The 17,211-nt window shown below is 37.2% G+C and overlaps 1 protein-coding gene across 8 annotated transcripts in view; it reads right to left on the reverse strand.

Moving 5' to 3' along the window:
- Positions 1-7,353: 7,353 nt before the first annotated feature.
- The window catches only part of CCDC85A (coiled-coil domain containing 85A), a 191,584-nt gene continuing 181,726 nt past the window's right edge, over positions 7,354-17,211 (reverse strand). For 4 of the 8 annotated variants that reach the window (XM_087436727.1, XM_087436728.1, XM_087436726.1 and 1 more), the window contains 3 exons: positions 14,579-14,611; positions 13,923-14,021; positions 7,354-9,215 (listed from right to left, as the gene is read on the reverse strand). In XM_087436727.1, the coding sequence (XP_087292853.1) occupies positions 9,126-9,215; positions 13,923-14,021; positions 14,579-14,611 (222 nt within the window). In that variant the 3' untranslated portion in view covers positions 7,354-9,125. The remainder of the gene's footprint in view (positions 9,216-13,922; positions 14,022-14,578; positions 14,612-17,211) is intronic. The other 4 variants (XM_087436731.1, XM_004435665.3, XM_014791494.2 and 1 more) reach the window with 1 other exon arrangement.

Here is a 17,211-nt window from a genome sequence, read left to right on the forward strand (position 1 = left end):
TCCTCCAAAATAGACTGGCTTGGGACGTTATTACTGCCTCAGAAGGAGGCACCTGTGCCATTATCCAGAGTGTCATGTGTTCATACCCGATGAGTTTGTTAATGTGTCATGTTTATTAAATCACATGAGGACACAAGTGAATGCCCTGAGTGATCCAATCTCCAGCCTAGGGGCCTTAATAAACCAGTGATTCAGGTCATGGGGCTCTTGGTGGAAACAATTGTTACTCACTTCGGGAATCATTATCTTGATCTGTGTTTTCTCTTGCATGTACCTCTATTGCTGCTGTGGTATCTGCCACCAGGGCAGCCGGATAGCTGCCAAACGAGCCACCTCCATGCTGATGAAACCCCTTGCTGACCGCTCAGGGCTCATTGTGGAAGAGGGGGGCATGTAAGATTGCAAGAGCTGGTCCTGAGGGGCGGAATGTGAGAGGAGGTCATTGAGAGGACGTGACCACTGGTTGACCTGCAAGCTGGACCCAGGCAATCGGTGGCTCTTCACCCCCTCCCCTGTCCTTGGAATGTATGTTTTGCCTTTTCAAGGACTCAGCCTTGAGAGAGCAATGTGTTGTTGAGACCATCTGGACAGTATACATGATAGAACCTAGTTAAGGCCTCTGTTTAAACTTTTAAGATTCTGATGGGTGGGTGAGGAGATCTACTTGTCTTGCGGTCGCCCAAGACAAGCCTCATATGTATGTTCTCTTGCTTATTAAACCTGCCACCTACTAGTCTGGAGTGGTCTGCCTCTTTCTTTGGTCCTTCCTTGCCCTCCATGTATAGGAGCCAGTTTGTGAACCAACAGTGAGATTTTGCCATGAAAATGGACAAATCAATGAACCAGAATAGAGATCTAAAAACCAGAAGTATGCACATAACACACACACACACACACACACACACACACACACACACAGAAACTTAACAGATGACAGAGGTGGAACTACGAATTAGTGCAGAAGGATGGGCTATTCAATAAATGGTTCTGAAATAACAGGAAAAAAGAATAAAATTAGATCCCTACCTCATAAAATACACAAAAATAAATTACAGCTGGATAAAGATATACATATGAATAGCACAATTTTAAAACATTTTGAATAAATAGAAGATTATCTTTATAATTTCAGGGTAAGATGTTTTCCTTAAAATACAAAAAAGCAAAAGTCATAAGGGAAGACTAAAAATTTTACTACATAATTACTAAATGCTTCTTTCTATACAAGAAATAATACCAAGAAAAAAATTGAAGAAGATATGTGCAAAGCATATAACCCACAAAGACATAATAAACAGTATATAAATCTCTAAAGAAATAATAAAAACAAACTCGTAGACAAATGGTTAAAGTACACGGACTTCAAGAGGAAAACCTACAGGCCAGTAAACATCATGATGGTTAATCTCACTAACAACAAGGTTAAAGCAAACCAAAACCACAGTGAGATACTATTTTGTACCTATCAGATCAGCAAAAATTGTGAAAGGTCAGATGTACCAAATGTTAAGTACATGAAGAAATACAGCTCTTTGATGCTCTACTGGTGAGCAGGCACAACCACTCTGGAGGATAATGTGGCAATATCTTGTCACTGAAGACATTCACACCCTGCAAAGAAACTATTCTAAGTGTATACTCTAGAAACTCTGGCACCAGTGCACAAAGAGAATTGCGTACAGGTTTTCATTGAGCAATGTTTGTAATAGCAAAATAATCTACAATAATCTAAGTGTTCATTAATTTGAGTAATAATAAATTGCAGTATATTCTTACAATGACAAATTATGCAGCAATTAAAATATATGAATTAGATCCACATGAATTAAATGCGCCTATCTCAAAAGTAATGTTGAATGAAAATATTGCAGAATGACATTTATGTAAATGTATAAAACACATGAATAATTTTCTATATGTACATATGTCCATATTTATGTTATAAAACTGTAAAACTGTGAATGGAAACGATATATACCAACTTGGGAATAGATTTTGCCTCTGGGATGGGAAGAAGGAGATGAGTAAGGGAGGGGGTTTAAAAGGGACTTTAAAAAACGTTTTCTGTTAAAAGTGAATCAAATATAGTAAAATGTCAGCAATTGGTAAAACATTCTCTATTTTCACTATATCTTTGAAACATTTATAATTTGGAAAAATTGGGAAACGCCAAATCCAGAGTCTTATTAATATCTCCGGTCCACTTTTACTCTTGGAAACTAAAACTCCTAGGATTCCTTCACTTTGTCCCCAGTGGCACTGTCACCCACATCAGCCTGGGCACACCATCCTAGACCCTCATCTCCTCCTCCCCTCTCTCATCAGCCTTCAGCATAGTTTGGTCGGAGATATTTGCTGCTCACTCTCCCCCAGAGTTGCCACAAGCGGTCTTCCTTTACTGTTTAGACTCTGCCTCAGAACTGTTTCTTACCTTTCTCCCAGATGGACTGGAGGATGGAGGGGTCAGGAGAGGAGTGGCAAAACAGATGGAAAATAAACAAGCAAAAGGAAGGAGGAAGGCGGTGAATACCCACTCAATTTCTTTTTATTCTGTTACATAAACAGAATGCCTCTTTTTTGATAGTACTTAAAGGAATCACTTGTTTAAACATATTCCTTGTTCTTCATGATAAAACTAAGCCATCATCAGAAAGAATATTTATCCTCTAATTTGCTATATTAGGAGACTATACACAATTCATAACATTTAAAGTGTACCATTTTATTGAATAGGATTTGAGGCAGTCAGTAACAGAATCTCAAATCAAACTAGTTCAAAACATAAGGAAAAATTTAATCTCCCTATTTGAGAGTCCAGAAGCAAAGTGGACCCCAGAAAAGGTATAATCAATGTTTCAGCTCCCTTTCTCCACTATTCTCTTGGCTATACCCTCTCATGTGAATATGCTTTCTCCTCAGGATGACTTCTCTAATGACAGCCAATATGGCTGCAGGCAGCAGACAACTCTTCCTTAGCACATCCAACAAGAAAAAAACCTCTCCCCTACCCACGAAATAAAATTTCTTTCCCAAGAGCTTAAATGACCCTTGTTGGTGATGTTGCCACCATTGAACCATAGGAATGTCATGTGCTGATTGGCTTAAAATTGGCTGCCTGACCAATTATTAGCAAGTAGGATGAGATTACCAAGGCAGGCTTTGAGTTTAGACTTTAGACTAAACGAGATTCAGCTCTGGAATTGGCAACACCTTCTTGTGACAGTGTAGAAGACGGGTGTCCTTCTAAAGCAAGCAGAGCTCTCTTAGGAAGAAGGAAGAGAGAAATGAATCCTGGGTAGCCAATCAATGTGTTCACTATTGAATGGAAGGGCTAGACTGAGCCTAGGGAATGGTAACTGTAAAAAAAAGAATACCCTAGAGACTGTTATCTGGCCTGTCAGAAACCCATTCCTACCTAACCCAGATTCTTGCAGAGGGAAAACAGATTTTTATAACACCTTTCTCAAATGCTATATTACGGTCATGCAGGTTGGCCCATACTCAACAATCGTCCTTAGAATCAAAGGCCAAATTCAGACCTTTTGTTTTTCCGTAAAACTGCATTCCTGATTAGCATAGGAAACTGTTGCCATGGCAATTATGATGTTGTATATTGTATGCTATCACTTCAGAACAGGATCTAGAAAACTAAAGGTCCTGGGACAGGAAATGAAAACCTTTTTGGTAATAAGACCAAATGGAAGTATAACTTGAGCATCAAAACTATGAGAAACACTATTGCAGAATGAGAGGATCTTGTGTTTTAAAGGGACATTCTTAAATCTCAGTGAAATGAAACTATTCTTCACTTATGGTTTATCCTTACTTCCAAAGGCTTTTGAGGTAGCCTTTGACATTAAAACTCATATAAAATAGAGCAATTAAAAAACAACTAGGAAAGGGAAGGAAGGAAGCATGAAGAGAAATGGTAGAGTTAAATGAGAGAGAAAGCACTATGGGAACTCAGGGAGGACCCTCCAGTTCTCTATAACTTTCTGATTTAAAAAAATCTTCTGCTAAATTCTGGCAAAGTTTCTTGGCCTCAAGCTCACTAAATTGTCCTCAGCAGTGTCCTTTCTGCTATACAGCCAATGTATTGTTTTTTACAGTAACATGTTATTCCCAAGATGTAAAATTAACTTTTTAATGAATGCAATATTTACCATCTTTCTGAGACTATTGGCTGTACTTCTGAATTCCTCTTAATTCTTTTCCTCAGTATATGTTCTTTTCTTTGTTTTGTGCTTCTGATTCATAGTCATGGCTTCCCTCCAATGTTGGGTGATACTTGGTTGCATATTTATCTTATTTTGAAATTTCCTTATTAGCCTGCTGTGTTTATTACACAACTTGCTTGTAGGGGGAAGCAGGACAAGATGCTGGGTTTCGGAGATACTTCAGTCTCTCTAAATTAAGTGGAAAGGAGATGGTGGGACAAATCTTGGCAGGCTGTGTCCATAGCTAATGATCTGGGCACAGAGGGTCCCATTTCCTCTGGGTATTATGAACCCGAAGACTCTGCCCTGTGTCTCCAATTCAAATACCCTTACTCTTTGCTCTAGCCTAGGAGAATGATTTCTTTTGTTCTCTGCCAGACCCAAGGAGGGAGAGGTTATATGCAGGGGTCAAAATGCCTGGCTATTATCAGTTATCCCAGGATCCCATGCAATGTGTGTATCAAACTCTGCCTTGTTTGGAGCACCCTTGCAGCCATTCCTCCTTTTTCAACAATACCCTCCATCACTTACTTTGAATTATGGACCCATTTTGCAACCAGATACTGTCTGTCTCCCTTCTTTTAAGAATTCACCATAATTGCTGGTCCATAGAGTATATTATTTCTTATGTTCTAGTAGGATTATGAATTTATTAAAATATCTTTTCAATCAATTTTAAAGTTTAGGCAAGAGGACAAAGCTGCAGCAGGTAGTCATTTTGCCATTCTGAAATGAAAGTCTTTATTCTCACGTTTTCACAGTGACGTGAAAAACACAGAAATAGCTGTAGACATTTTGTTTTTCAAACACACTGCTCCTATGTGAGAACCAGACCAGTGTCCCTTTTTGCTGCATTCCCACAATCACCATCTGTGATTGGCCATGACAAGGCCTGTTGGTGGGCTGGATGATGTATAAAGAACAGAGCTTGCAAGTATGTAACTGTGCAGCTAGACTCTCTTTAGGTAGTAGTAGATAGACCCTTCAGTGTTCATGTGGTTCCCCTTCACAGCTTAATGGTATAAATTGCCACAGCCAACGGGCCTAGGCTCCTATGTCTTGGAAGACTTGCCATTATTCCTTGTGGACTGTCAAGACCATTGAACTTTGGAACGAGGGTGGCAATAAAGAACCTTACAACAACTCAGCGAGATAGATGTTATCTCTATCTGGCATGTTAGGAAACTGAGGTTCAGTGAGGTTAAGTTGTTCAAACTCACAGAGCTAATTATAGAGTCAAATGTTAACCTTGTTAGCCCAAAGTCTAAGTCAAATGGCCTTTATTCAATGCTGCACTTAGTAAAGCATACTTTACACTGGCTCCAGCCCAAGGTGATGGCACTGTCTTCTCTCACTTCTATTATTTACCCTCTAATTCTCACTGAAAAAATCTGTTTGTTATATGAAGTTGAACCATATGATCCAAAGATAGTCAAATATTGGCAATTCCATATGGTTCAACCTAATATATTGTTCTTTAATTGCATAAAGAGATGATGAGCAATTTTTATCTTTCAGAAGTCAATATATGAATTCCTCATAGATGTGCCTTGAACTTGTTGGGAATCTACCTTGATAAGCCAGCTTGAGGTAGGCAGATTCCTTCCAGGAATGGATAAGATTTTTAATGGAGAATCAGTTTGCCCTTGAGGTGGAGGAGGGATGAGACAACACGAAATTTACCACAGAGTGAAAACTCTGGAAATTAGTAGAAGTTATTAGATTCATCATGTACTTAGATCACGAACACGGATGTTTGACGCAAACTTATCTAGATCTCAAGGATAAAGCTCCTGCTGGTATCCAAGATAATACTATTCCATGTATTTCTTGAAAGCAGTCAGCATCTTGAGTCAGGAACCAAAGCTGTGTTTACTCACATGGTAGTGGCAGGCATTCATTAACAGTTCAAAAGAACAATCATCCCAATTAGACTGTCAACACTTTACTAGATGTCACATAAGATGATTTGAATTTTCTATGGTGCCTTGAGCATGTGCTAGAAACTTAAAAGGCATTCAATTAAAAAGCTTAGGCTCAGATTGTTAATCTACCAGCTTCAAAGGCTGGTAAAAATAATCTGCTAAAATATGTAAATTAACTTTTGTTCCAGGGAACGTGAGTCCATAAACCAATAAACTGGTCACAGAAGAGAATGGTGCCACTCGTTCTTACTGATAAATATATTGGGCAATAGCAAGGCCCTGGGCTATCCATCTACTACGTCATTTAAAGTTGAGGCTAATGCTAAGTGTAGGAGGCCTTATTCCACAGTCTTATTAGTGATTTCCAAGAAATATGTGTGCTCTCTGAGCATGTGTGTATGAGTATTTTCCTATTTATGTCTTGGTCATATGTGTATATTATATCTTCCCCCAATAATGTATAAGCTTCTTAAATACAGAGGCCAAGTTTTCAATTTCTTTAGTATTTCCCTTCCAGTATATTTCCTTCTGATGACTCATGTTTAATAATAATAAAATAAAATAATAATTGAGGGGCCGGCCCCGTGGCTTAGCAGTTAAGTGTGCACGCTCCGCTACTGGCGGCCCGAGTTTGGATCCCAGGCACCAACGCACTGCTTATCCGGCCATGCTGGGGCGGCGTCCCACATACAGCAACTAGAAGGACATGCAACTATGACATACAACTATCTACTGGGGCTTTGGGGGGGAGGGAAAAAAAAAAAAAAGGAGGAGGATTGGCAATAGATGGTACCTTAGGGCCTGTCTTCCTCGGCAAAAAGAGGAGGATTGGCATGGATGTTAGCTCAGGGCTGATCTTCCTCAAAAAAAAAAAAATAATAATAATAATTGAATTAAATGTAATTTTCATCTATATGACTTAAAAGAACAAGTGAAAGATTTTACAACACAAGCTAATTTTAAAATATTCTTAAATATCATTCTTAATTTTTAACTACATTGCAATAGAGAATGGTGTGAATTGAACAATCTCTGAATATCAAGTCCCTCATTACGAGCATATTTAAAAACATGCCTTTGTATTATATTTAAGATAATGAATCATCTGTATTAATATCATTACCATCATCATGTAGGAGTATTATGATACTTAGTGACTATTAGAAATCTACTTAATTTAGGAAAAACATTTTGAAGAAGAAAAAACACTGTGAGATTAAATAATTTATTACCATTGCTAAGATGAACACATATACTTGATACTCAATTTTATGCAGAACTTTAAAAAAATAGTTTTAATACAGTATCAAAATTTACACAAGTATTTTGTCAAAAGACCAGTGTTCCTTGTATTAGCTTCTGCAGGCTGCACTGCAGGCACAAAAACTTGTTTTAAATGTCTTTATAGTGTAGGAATACAATAATTTAAGGATAAAAGCTTTTCTATGAGAGAAAGTGTAAATATAGCAAGCAATTTTCTTTTACAGAGTAATAATATTTTAAAAATATATAACATTTTAAAAGAAAGATAGACTTAAACGGTAACCCAATTACAATAATTAGAGAGATAATTCTATACTAAATTAATTCATAAATATTTTCTGAAAACAGAGGGCTGGTTTTTCATCACAGTAACATTTTAAAAAGTATAACAAAATTCCTTCACATTCCTTCACCAGTGACAATTAATACACTGTGTAATGAGCCCATTTAAAAACGACAATAACAACAACAGAGAATATCTGCTATGAATCAAATCTGAGTAATTTAGAAGAAATCTGAAAACTGGGAATTGTTGCATTCCTACTTTTATAATCTTAAACTACAGTAAAAACTTAGCATTCTGTCACGGGCCTCTTGCACATTCATACAGGAAACTATCATTGCATTTGGATAAACACAAAATACCTATCATAGCATTTCCAATACACACAGTCTAATATTTTATTATATATACCAAAAATAAGGAAGAAACTAAGCAAAGCTAGCACACCTCTTTTTCAAACCTCAAGCAATCTGAACAAGAGCTTTAGCCTCAATAATGAAGGACATGCGTCAGTTTCATAAAACATTAGATAGCTGTTGTAGGCAAAGAAAGCTTTTTTCATAAATGCAGTGCAATATTTTAAAGTTTACATAAAGTTTATTAAATATAACAGCATGTCTAGAAACTAAATTGTAGAAATTGACATCTCACAGCTGGAAACACTTAGAAAAATTATGTTTGCTTGTTCTTTAAGTGAAATTGTTAATATTAACATCAATGATAACGCTGAATGAATATGGAGGTTGATATGTCCCCAAGATGTGTCTTCGTGAACAATTCATCAAGATTAAAAGAAAAGATATATTTATTTTCATCAATCGAAATAAATGGTACTCTCTGATAAGCACTCTACAAAGTCTTGCTACCCTCTAGCTGGTAAGGAGAATTTATGTGGTATTTTTAGCACCTGAAAAGTCAAAACAAAACAAAATCCCAGAAACCTAATCTTCTCTTGCATCCAAATTAATTATGTATCCAGAACTAGTATTTTATTGACTAAAATATAAGAAATAGATGCCCAACTCTCAAACTTGGGCAGCTGGAAAACACCTCTTCTTATCTTTAACACACATGGTAGAAAACTCCCAACATTATATGCAATGAGTCAACTCTATCAAAACCACTGAGGCTCTACTAGACTTGTCCAATCATGCAGGTTTCCCGATTACAACCTTAGATCTGAGGAGTCAAAACGTTTTAGTTCTACTGAAAATATTAGTACCAAAATGGTGATTTTCAAAGCTACCTTGAGATTGACTGTTGTGCACATCGAAGTGAGAGACATAAAATACGGCTTTAGTTATACTAAAGGTTTTAGAGGGAAAATATGTGCAATGTACAATCACTCCATGTTATTCCATGAGTCCAGGTTTGTGGAAATCCACTATTTTTTCTCTCTCTGGCAGTGCTGATCTCATGTTTGAAAGAGAGTGATTCTCACATTGGTCCTTTGTACTGGTTTCCAGACAAATGTTGCCTAATTCCAGGACAGGAACCTGCAGCATCTCCAAGTTTCCTCCATACAACCTTAAAAGAGAAAAAAAGAATAAGCATCTTTATTGTCCTCTTCCCCAAAGAGATCTGTGGTTTTTTTAACGGGGATGTATGAGAGGTGCAAAGAGGAATGAGAAGACAAGAGACAAAATATCCACATGAATAAGCTCAAACACAAACAAAACAAAATGCAATGCAAGTTTCTAAATCACAAGAACTGCTCAGTATCTGGGACTACTACCCTTTGTTAGCAACCAGCATCAAAATTAAAGAATGATGTGCCAACTTACTGTAGTTACACGAGTGGTCCTTAACTCTGGCTGCACACTATGCACTTGGAAAACTCATCTTAAATGGTAACTCCCACCCTCAGAGATTGATTGCATTGGTGGAGGTGAGGTGTGGTCATCTGTATTTTTTTAAAGCTCCTCATGCGATTCTAATGTATAGCCAGAATTAAGAATACATGAGCAAAATCATCCTGGTTCCTACATTATACATCTGTAACAGGGGATATCAAAATGTTTAATCCACTAAGAAAAATGAAGGAGCTTTTGTTCTTGAGCTATTTAAGGGCCATTAGTAAATTTCCCTGGTTTTTCCTACAGAGTGGGGGCCTCAATTGTCATAAGTCTTAGCTACCCAACTGTATGATCTCTAAGATTACCAAAACAGAAAGCATGTAAATGCAGGGAAAAGAGAAGAATAAATTCAAGAATCACTGAAATAGATACAATTACAATATGTTAAAAATCAGACCATTTTAGAGGAACAATAGCAAAAGGCAAGGCCAAGACTAATGTAAGTGTAAAGTAAAACCACAGAATTCACCAATGATATAGCAGTGTACTAATATTAAATGGAAAACACAACACACACACAGAAAAATAGTCATAACCCTCCTAGAGTGTTTCACTATAAGGATTATGTTCAGATTGATAAATTCCACAAAAATTTACATTGCTCTAACATGAACACAAAACTAGTTGGTTCTTTAATTATTCATAGACTGTGTTTTTCTTTTGGTTTTGTTTTTCTTTTAAATAGAGCAGATACTCCAGGGCAACCCAATATTATTCGTAGTAATACATAAGAATATAGGGTTCTGTCTACCTTCATTTCTAAGCCAATGGAACTATTAGTCTCTACGGGTTAGCAGACACTACTATGTGGTAGAAATGTCCTGTCATATTTGAAGGGAGTTGTAGTTATGGTCCTGAAATATTTGGAAAGTAATGAGATAGCAATGGATGGCTCAAGCTGTACACAAGGGAGTTAAGAAAGTCTCATTTCTTAATAATTGACTGTGAAGAGGCACAAACACTGAATCAGGAAGCCAAGGGATGCTATGGACTTTCCCTTTCTAGCCCTTAAATGGCATATACAATTACATGTACCCAGAATGCTCTGAATGCCTGGTTTAGAAGCAGAGGATAGACTCACAAAGACCTCAAAGGATCACAGACACAAAGCATTAGAGGGTTACAACTCAAAAGTGTGACTCCTCTTCAAGTAGTCAAATGTAGAGTGCAATAGGCCTTAACCCTGAAATCGCTATGTGGTGAAAGGAAACTCAGAGAAGGCAGAACTCTGAAACAAGCTGATGATACTATGTGGACACAGAGTAGTGATTGGTTAATAACTAAAAGAGCAAAACAGATGGGTGTCTGAGATTGTGGCTAAAATGACCAGTGAAGTGTTTCAATTGTTCTCAGGGAATTTACAAGAGCCAAACAGACAATCCTAAAATGAAACCATTACTACAAAAAGACAAATTTACTATTTCTTAGAGGGCAGTATATTTGTTTCTGTGGCACAGTTTGGGAAGAGAATAAAAGCATTTCATGCTCACTAATCAACAAGATGGTGCTGTGAATAACAGTGTTCACTGTATAGATATCAACAACTCATCTCCGTGAGGAATATCAGAAACTGAGGCAAAACTTCTATTATCTTAAGTTCTACCTGGGTATTTATAGTGATCTCACATTATGAGAAAGCTTTACATCTCTGTGACATTTTTATTTTTATTTATTTATTTATTTTTTTGGTGAGGAGGATTAGCCCTGAGCTAACATCCACTGCCAACCCTCCTCTTTTTGCTGAGGAAGATTGGCCCTGGGCTAATATCTGTGCCCATCTTCTACTTCATATGTGGGATGCCTGCCACAGCATGGCTTGATAAGTGGTGCATAGGTCTGTGCCCGGGATCTGAACCTGTGAGCCCTGGGCCGTGGAAACAAAACTCGTGAACTTAACGACTATGCCACCAAGCCAGCCACCCTGTGACATTTTTATAAAGGCACATAATTCTTCTAATAGGTTTCATAATCTTAGTTTCTAAGAAATTACTTACCTACGAAACTATCTCACAATCTGTATTTTTCTTTATTCTCCAGTATTTGCTATGTGTTTTTAATGTTCATATAATTTACAATGGTGATAAAAATATTATTTTAAATCAACAGATTTTTCCTTGGCTTTTAAATAGTTTTCAACTATGAGCGCAAATAATCAGATCTGGGCTGTCTTGCATTTTTTTCCTCCAATTTTGGGTATTAAAGACAAAAGTGGACAGTTAGACAAGGTGCCCTAGAGAACTTTTAACAGTAAACAAGAAGGGCAAGCTTTTGCCTTTCTGAAAATATAGGGGAAAACAACAACCATACCACTGCATGCAACCTTTTGAGGCATTGTTGGAAATACAGGCAAACAAAAAGATCAATGCAAAACGAATCAAGATCTAATCCATTAGTGGGTCTCTTCTGTGACTCAGAAATAAATTTTCTAATGTCCAGAAATCTTTCATCTAAAAAAAGAAAAGAAACAAGCTGGCATTTCTTGATGGAGATTCTGGCATTAAAGCACAACGGAGACGGTCACCTCTGTAAGATGCACTGCTTTTCATTCTTGAGGAAAGAAAAGGAAGTCTCCAGATTTACCACACTTGGGAAAGTGGAAAGAGCTAGTCCTCAGAGGAGATCTGGGTGTACTCCTGACTTCACTGTTCATTAGAGAACAATCTGAGCAAGTAACTTAATTTTGGGATCTTAGTTTCCTCCAACACACAATGTGAGTGTGGGTTCTTATCCAGGGGTTCCTATCCAAATCTCCCAGGGTCTAGAGTGAAACCCAGACATCTGAATTACGAAGGAGCTCCACATACTACTCTTTGGAAAACTAGTGGGGGACGGCCACTATGATCCCGTCTAGTTCTACAATCCCTAATGTCTGAACTTGACTTCTCATTCTATTCTCAACAGATGAGAAACAACAGGCATTCCTAGGTGTGTGGCTCAAATTTTTAAATTTATCTGAGGGTAAGGACAGGCTGAAAAGCTAAAGAAGGTGAACAGTGATGCATTTAGGAAATTATGACATCTAGAATTAAGGACCTTTTGAAAACAGACAAAAACAGATATGCAGGAAAGAAAAACAACTTGGAAAGGTTGCAAAAGAAAAACAGCTACAATATAAGCAAGCAGGAGACTAAAACCCTTGCCCCAGTACATAGAAAATGCCCATGGGATCCATTATTTTACATTTCCTGGATTCCAAGAACCTCAAGGAGGTAAATAAGTGAGAATATCGGCTCCTAATAACCTAAAGCTTAAAGGTATTTCTACAGTTCTGATATCCTAACGGGCAAAGAATATGAAGATAAAAGTACAATAAAAAGCCAATTAAAATCAGTGCTTAATATAATCTACCATGAATTTTTGCTTTTAACAAATGCCTTCCTCTACAATGTTCTATTTAGCTTTTTCTTTTTCCCCCCAAAGCCTCAGTAGATAGTTGTATGACATAGCTGCACATCCTTCTAGTTGCTGTATGTGGGACGAGGCCTCAGCATGGCCAGAGAAGCGGTGCGTCAGTGCCCGCCCTGGATCCGAACCCGGGCCGCCAGTAGCGGAGCGCGCGCACTTAACCGCTAAGACACGGGGCTGGCCCTATTTAGCTTTTTAGCAAGCTTCACTAATTATATTCTTGATTAAATGATATATCCATGCATATTGCTCAAAAACTTAACATTTAGTTAGAGCTTAATAATAAAATCTAAACCACATTAATGATTACATAAAACATGCATCATGAAAATAGCATGTCAATTTTTTTACTTTGTTCCTCTCTGACTTCACAGATAGATTTCTATGTGTCTATCTCAAGTTCACATCTATCTCCTCTTTCTATTATCTGAGCTTGTGTCAAACACTGAAAAGTAACTACTTTGCATGACATGAAGCACATATAACATATGCAAGAACAACTAAGCAAATATTACCTATTAAGATGGTGATTTTTTTCCCAAGTACAGCTACAAAGAAATCCAAAAAAGGCTGTGCTTTTTTTGTTTATCTAGGTTCTTAAACATTGATCTTTAAGGAACTTAGAAGTATGAAGCAAAAACCCATTTATCTTATCAAAACTAGTAACACAACATTTTAGACAATAAATTGATCATTTAGAACTTTCATAATTCATTCTGAAATACAGAATTGGCTGATTATTGCTTACCTGAATATTTTATAACGATTATATTAATAAAACTGTAATAAAATATACTAAAGATATATTAGTATATAAAGATGTATTAGAAAAACAAAGGGAGTTGGTTTTATTTTTATATAAAAATATAAAAGCATCTGGCCAGCATTTTAAAAAGTAGGTATTCATGAAGCAGTAACTAAGCTATGATGAAGCTTTCAACACAGAATACACAATAAAGCACATTAAACTTACATTGCACATTTCTCTGACTATAGCTTTTTCTGTCTCACTAAGGTCATGTTCATACTCTTTACCCTGTTGACGATCTATAGTTTCCTGAACATCCAAGACCTGGATTTGTTGAAAAAGAAAAGCAAATTTCACACGGAAAAAAAACTTGTTAGTTACGAATAAAACCATCAAGGAGCTCTACTTTGTAAAACCTTTAATTTTCTCCATGTCTGCATATCAGAGTGGATTAGCATATGGCAAAACCTTTTAAAATAGTTGATTGTTCCGAAACCTATCTGGAATCAATTCTGCTTGATTTTCAAATGGCCATTGAAAGCAATCTATTGCATTGCTAATAGTCAATTGTATCTATTAATGTCTAAAATAATTAGATGCACTTAAGTTAATTTGGTCATTAAGATAACCTGACTGTGTCAACCACTTGGAGACAGTCAATAATTCTTGCTCCATTCTAGAGAGCAAGAATGGAGCTCTTTATTGTTCCTCTTTATTGTTCCTTAAAGAGCAACATAATTAATTGTATGCCAAATAGTCCAAATGATATGTAGACATGGCCTAGAGAAAAGATGACTAAAAAAGATGATAGGGACAGGTGAAACTGGTCAGAACCCAGGAATATGTTCATAAGAACTCTTGTTAACATTAACACTACTGACCTCACAGCTCTTGCCAGGACATGTTCCCGGTGCCTAGGAAAAGACAATCGAGACAGCTCTTGGATAGCAGCAAAGAGAAACACTGGCTCCTTATAGTGAAAATATTTGAGCAACACTTTAAATATTTTTCATTAGAGCAAAGTGTCTGGGGATGAGATGCTTTTAAACAATTTTAGAGGTTTATGATTCCACTTCTCTAAATTATCCCTAAAATGGATTGAAAATAATATTCCTTTAAAAATGTCTGTAAAGTTTTCATGTCAATACTTTCTATGGTACAAAAAGGGACAAAACTTTGGTTTTGAGTGTTGTTTGTTATTTTTCTCTATATCAGCTTATAAACCAAAGCATTAATGTAGCACAAAATAACTAATGCTTTTCCTAAAAGTTCCTATGGAGTCCACACTGAACCGTGACACTGCTAAACTCCTTGGTTTTGTTGTGGTCATGGTCAATGCTGATGGCTACACCTAAAGGCATCACCTGAGAATATGAGCCAAAATAAATGACTTAAGCATGCAATGGGAACTTCATGTCAAGTTCATAGATACTGAGACTACACTGATCTTTACTAGAGCTCAATTCTGTAACAAATAATCTAAATCACAAACTACTCTCTTGTTGAAACTTCTAGCCATTATTACTATGTAAGCTAACACTTCTTTCAAGTAGGATATGACAGTAGTAAATGAAAGCCTCACCCTGGTACTCAATTCAGATTAGAGTCAGTTCACAATCTTTATATACTTAGAAGAAAGCATTGACTATGCTCAGTGAATATTCATAGAAAACTTAAAGAACTCCTGGAACAAGCTCATTTGCCTACAAATTCAATTTATAATGCACTTCATAGAAGAGTACTTCAAATCAGTTAATTTCTACTAAATGAAGTGAAGCCCCAATTAATAGTTATGAATTTTAAAGCAAGAAAGATGTGCTGTTATTACAAGTAGGCTAATTTCTCACACTGATTTACAACACTTCCCCCCCACAACCATGACCATAGAGTTTATGAAAGCCTAGAGATCTTTCTTTTGAAATCTATCAGAAGATGAGAAACTGAGCCATTGTTCTAACTATTCCTTCCAGAACAGAAAAATCTTAGGATATAACTCAGCTCTAGGTTAGTGACTTTTAAAAACAAAATGTGTTGAGTGGCTACATCTGTTTTTTTACATTGTCACATTCTTAACATGCATTTCCCATAGGCTATGTTTGCATATATTTCTGTTTCACGACACAGTTAATTCATGGGAGCAAATACATTCTATATTCAAGAGCCTCCAGTTACCCAATAAAGATGCTTCAGTTGCTCAGTATTATCCATTCTGCCAAGCGAGGACACTTACACGCTCTGATTATAACATAATATCTTCCTCTCTTGAGATAAAATTTTATACAAAAATTAGAAAATGAACTCAGAGAAAAATGAAGAGCTCTTCCTTACCCTCCCTTTCCTTTTAGGCCATACTAACACAGCTGCATTGAGAAATTTGGGAAAGATTGCAATGCGACCCACTACGCTGATTGAAACTGCACTTGCCATTTAATAAGCAATAGGCCGAAACGACTTTCAATTTGAAAAGTAGGGTAATGTGGTGCTTTTGGAGTATGTGCAGGCACTAATACTATAGGATTGAAGTGTCTGGTCCATTTTTCATTTCTAAAATGCTTTTCAGATAGCTAGCGCCTGGTTTATGCTAAGGTAACAGCTGCTCATGCTAAACAGCATCCAAACGCTGTTCCAGAGAGCAAGCTGTTCATCATTCAGGAACCACCAGAGGCAGGGCAGTACCCCTCATTCTGGTGTGCTTTCCCACAAATTCATCTCCGTTGCTCATTTTGTGTGTTATCTCAACCAACGCAGGAAATGCCAAGTGCACGGCGACTGGCCACCAGCATATGGTTCTGCTACCTTCTCTCAGCAATCAGCATATGCTTGGGAGAAGCAAACTCACTTCACCTAAATTACAGCAAAATATAATGAGGGAGCTAAATCTTCCATTAAAATCAAATCATCCCCAAATCAAATAAATATTTTGAAGTTCTCATCTACTTAATTGCTTTCTACATGCCAAGGAAAGTGTGGCCCACTCCACAACAGTGAATCTTCAGGCTGTTGATAAATCATTCTGAAGCAAAACAATTTTAGAATAGTTGTGAAACTCATGTGACAAGTGCAGGCTTGAAGCACTTGACCTACTTTTTTTTTTTTTTTGTGAGGAAGTCAGCCCTGAGCTAACATCCGTGCTAATCCTCTTTTTTTTTTTTTTGCTGAGGAAGACCGGCCCTGAGCTAACATCTATTGCCAATCCTCCTCCTTTTTTTTTCCCCAAAGCCCCAGTAGATAGTTGCACATCCTTCTAGTTGCTGTATGTGGGACGCGGCCTCAGCATGGCCAGAGAAGCAGTGCGTTGGTGCGCGCCCGGGATCCGAACCCGGGCCGCCAGTAGCGGAGCGCGCGCACTTAACCGCTAAGCCACCGGGCCGGCCCGCACTTGACCTACTTTTTGGCTCAGAAAGGTTTGATCAAGGCTATGTGTTAGGAATTATAGATAATTTAAAGGACAGTGTTTCATACTTTGGAATTGATAAAACTTCAAAGAACTGTCTTAATTATTTTTATTTTTGTG

The sequence above is a fragment of the Ceratotherium simum genome, chromosome 11, assembly GCF_057802395.1.
Source record: "Ceratotherium simum simum isolate JZ-2026a chromosome 11, ASM5780239v1, whole genome shotgun sequence".
Taxonomy (NCBI): domain Eukaryota; kingdom Metazoa; phylum Chordata; class Mammalia; order Perissodactyla; family Rhinocerotidae; genus Ceratotherium; species Ceratotherium simum.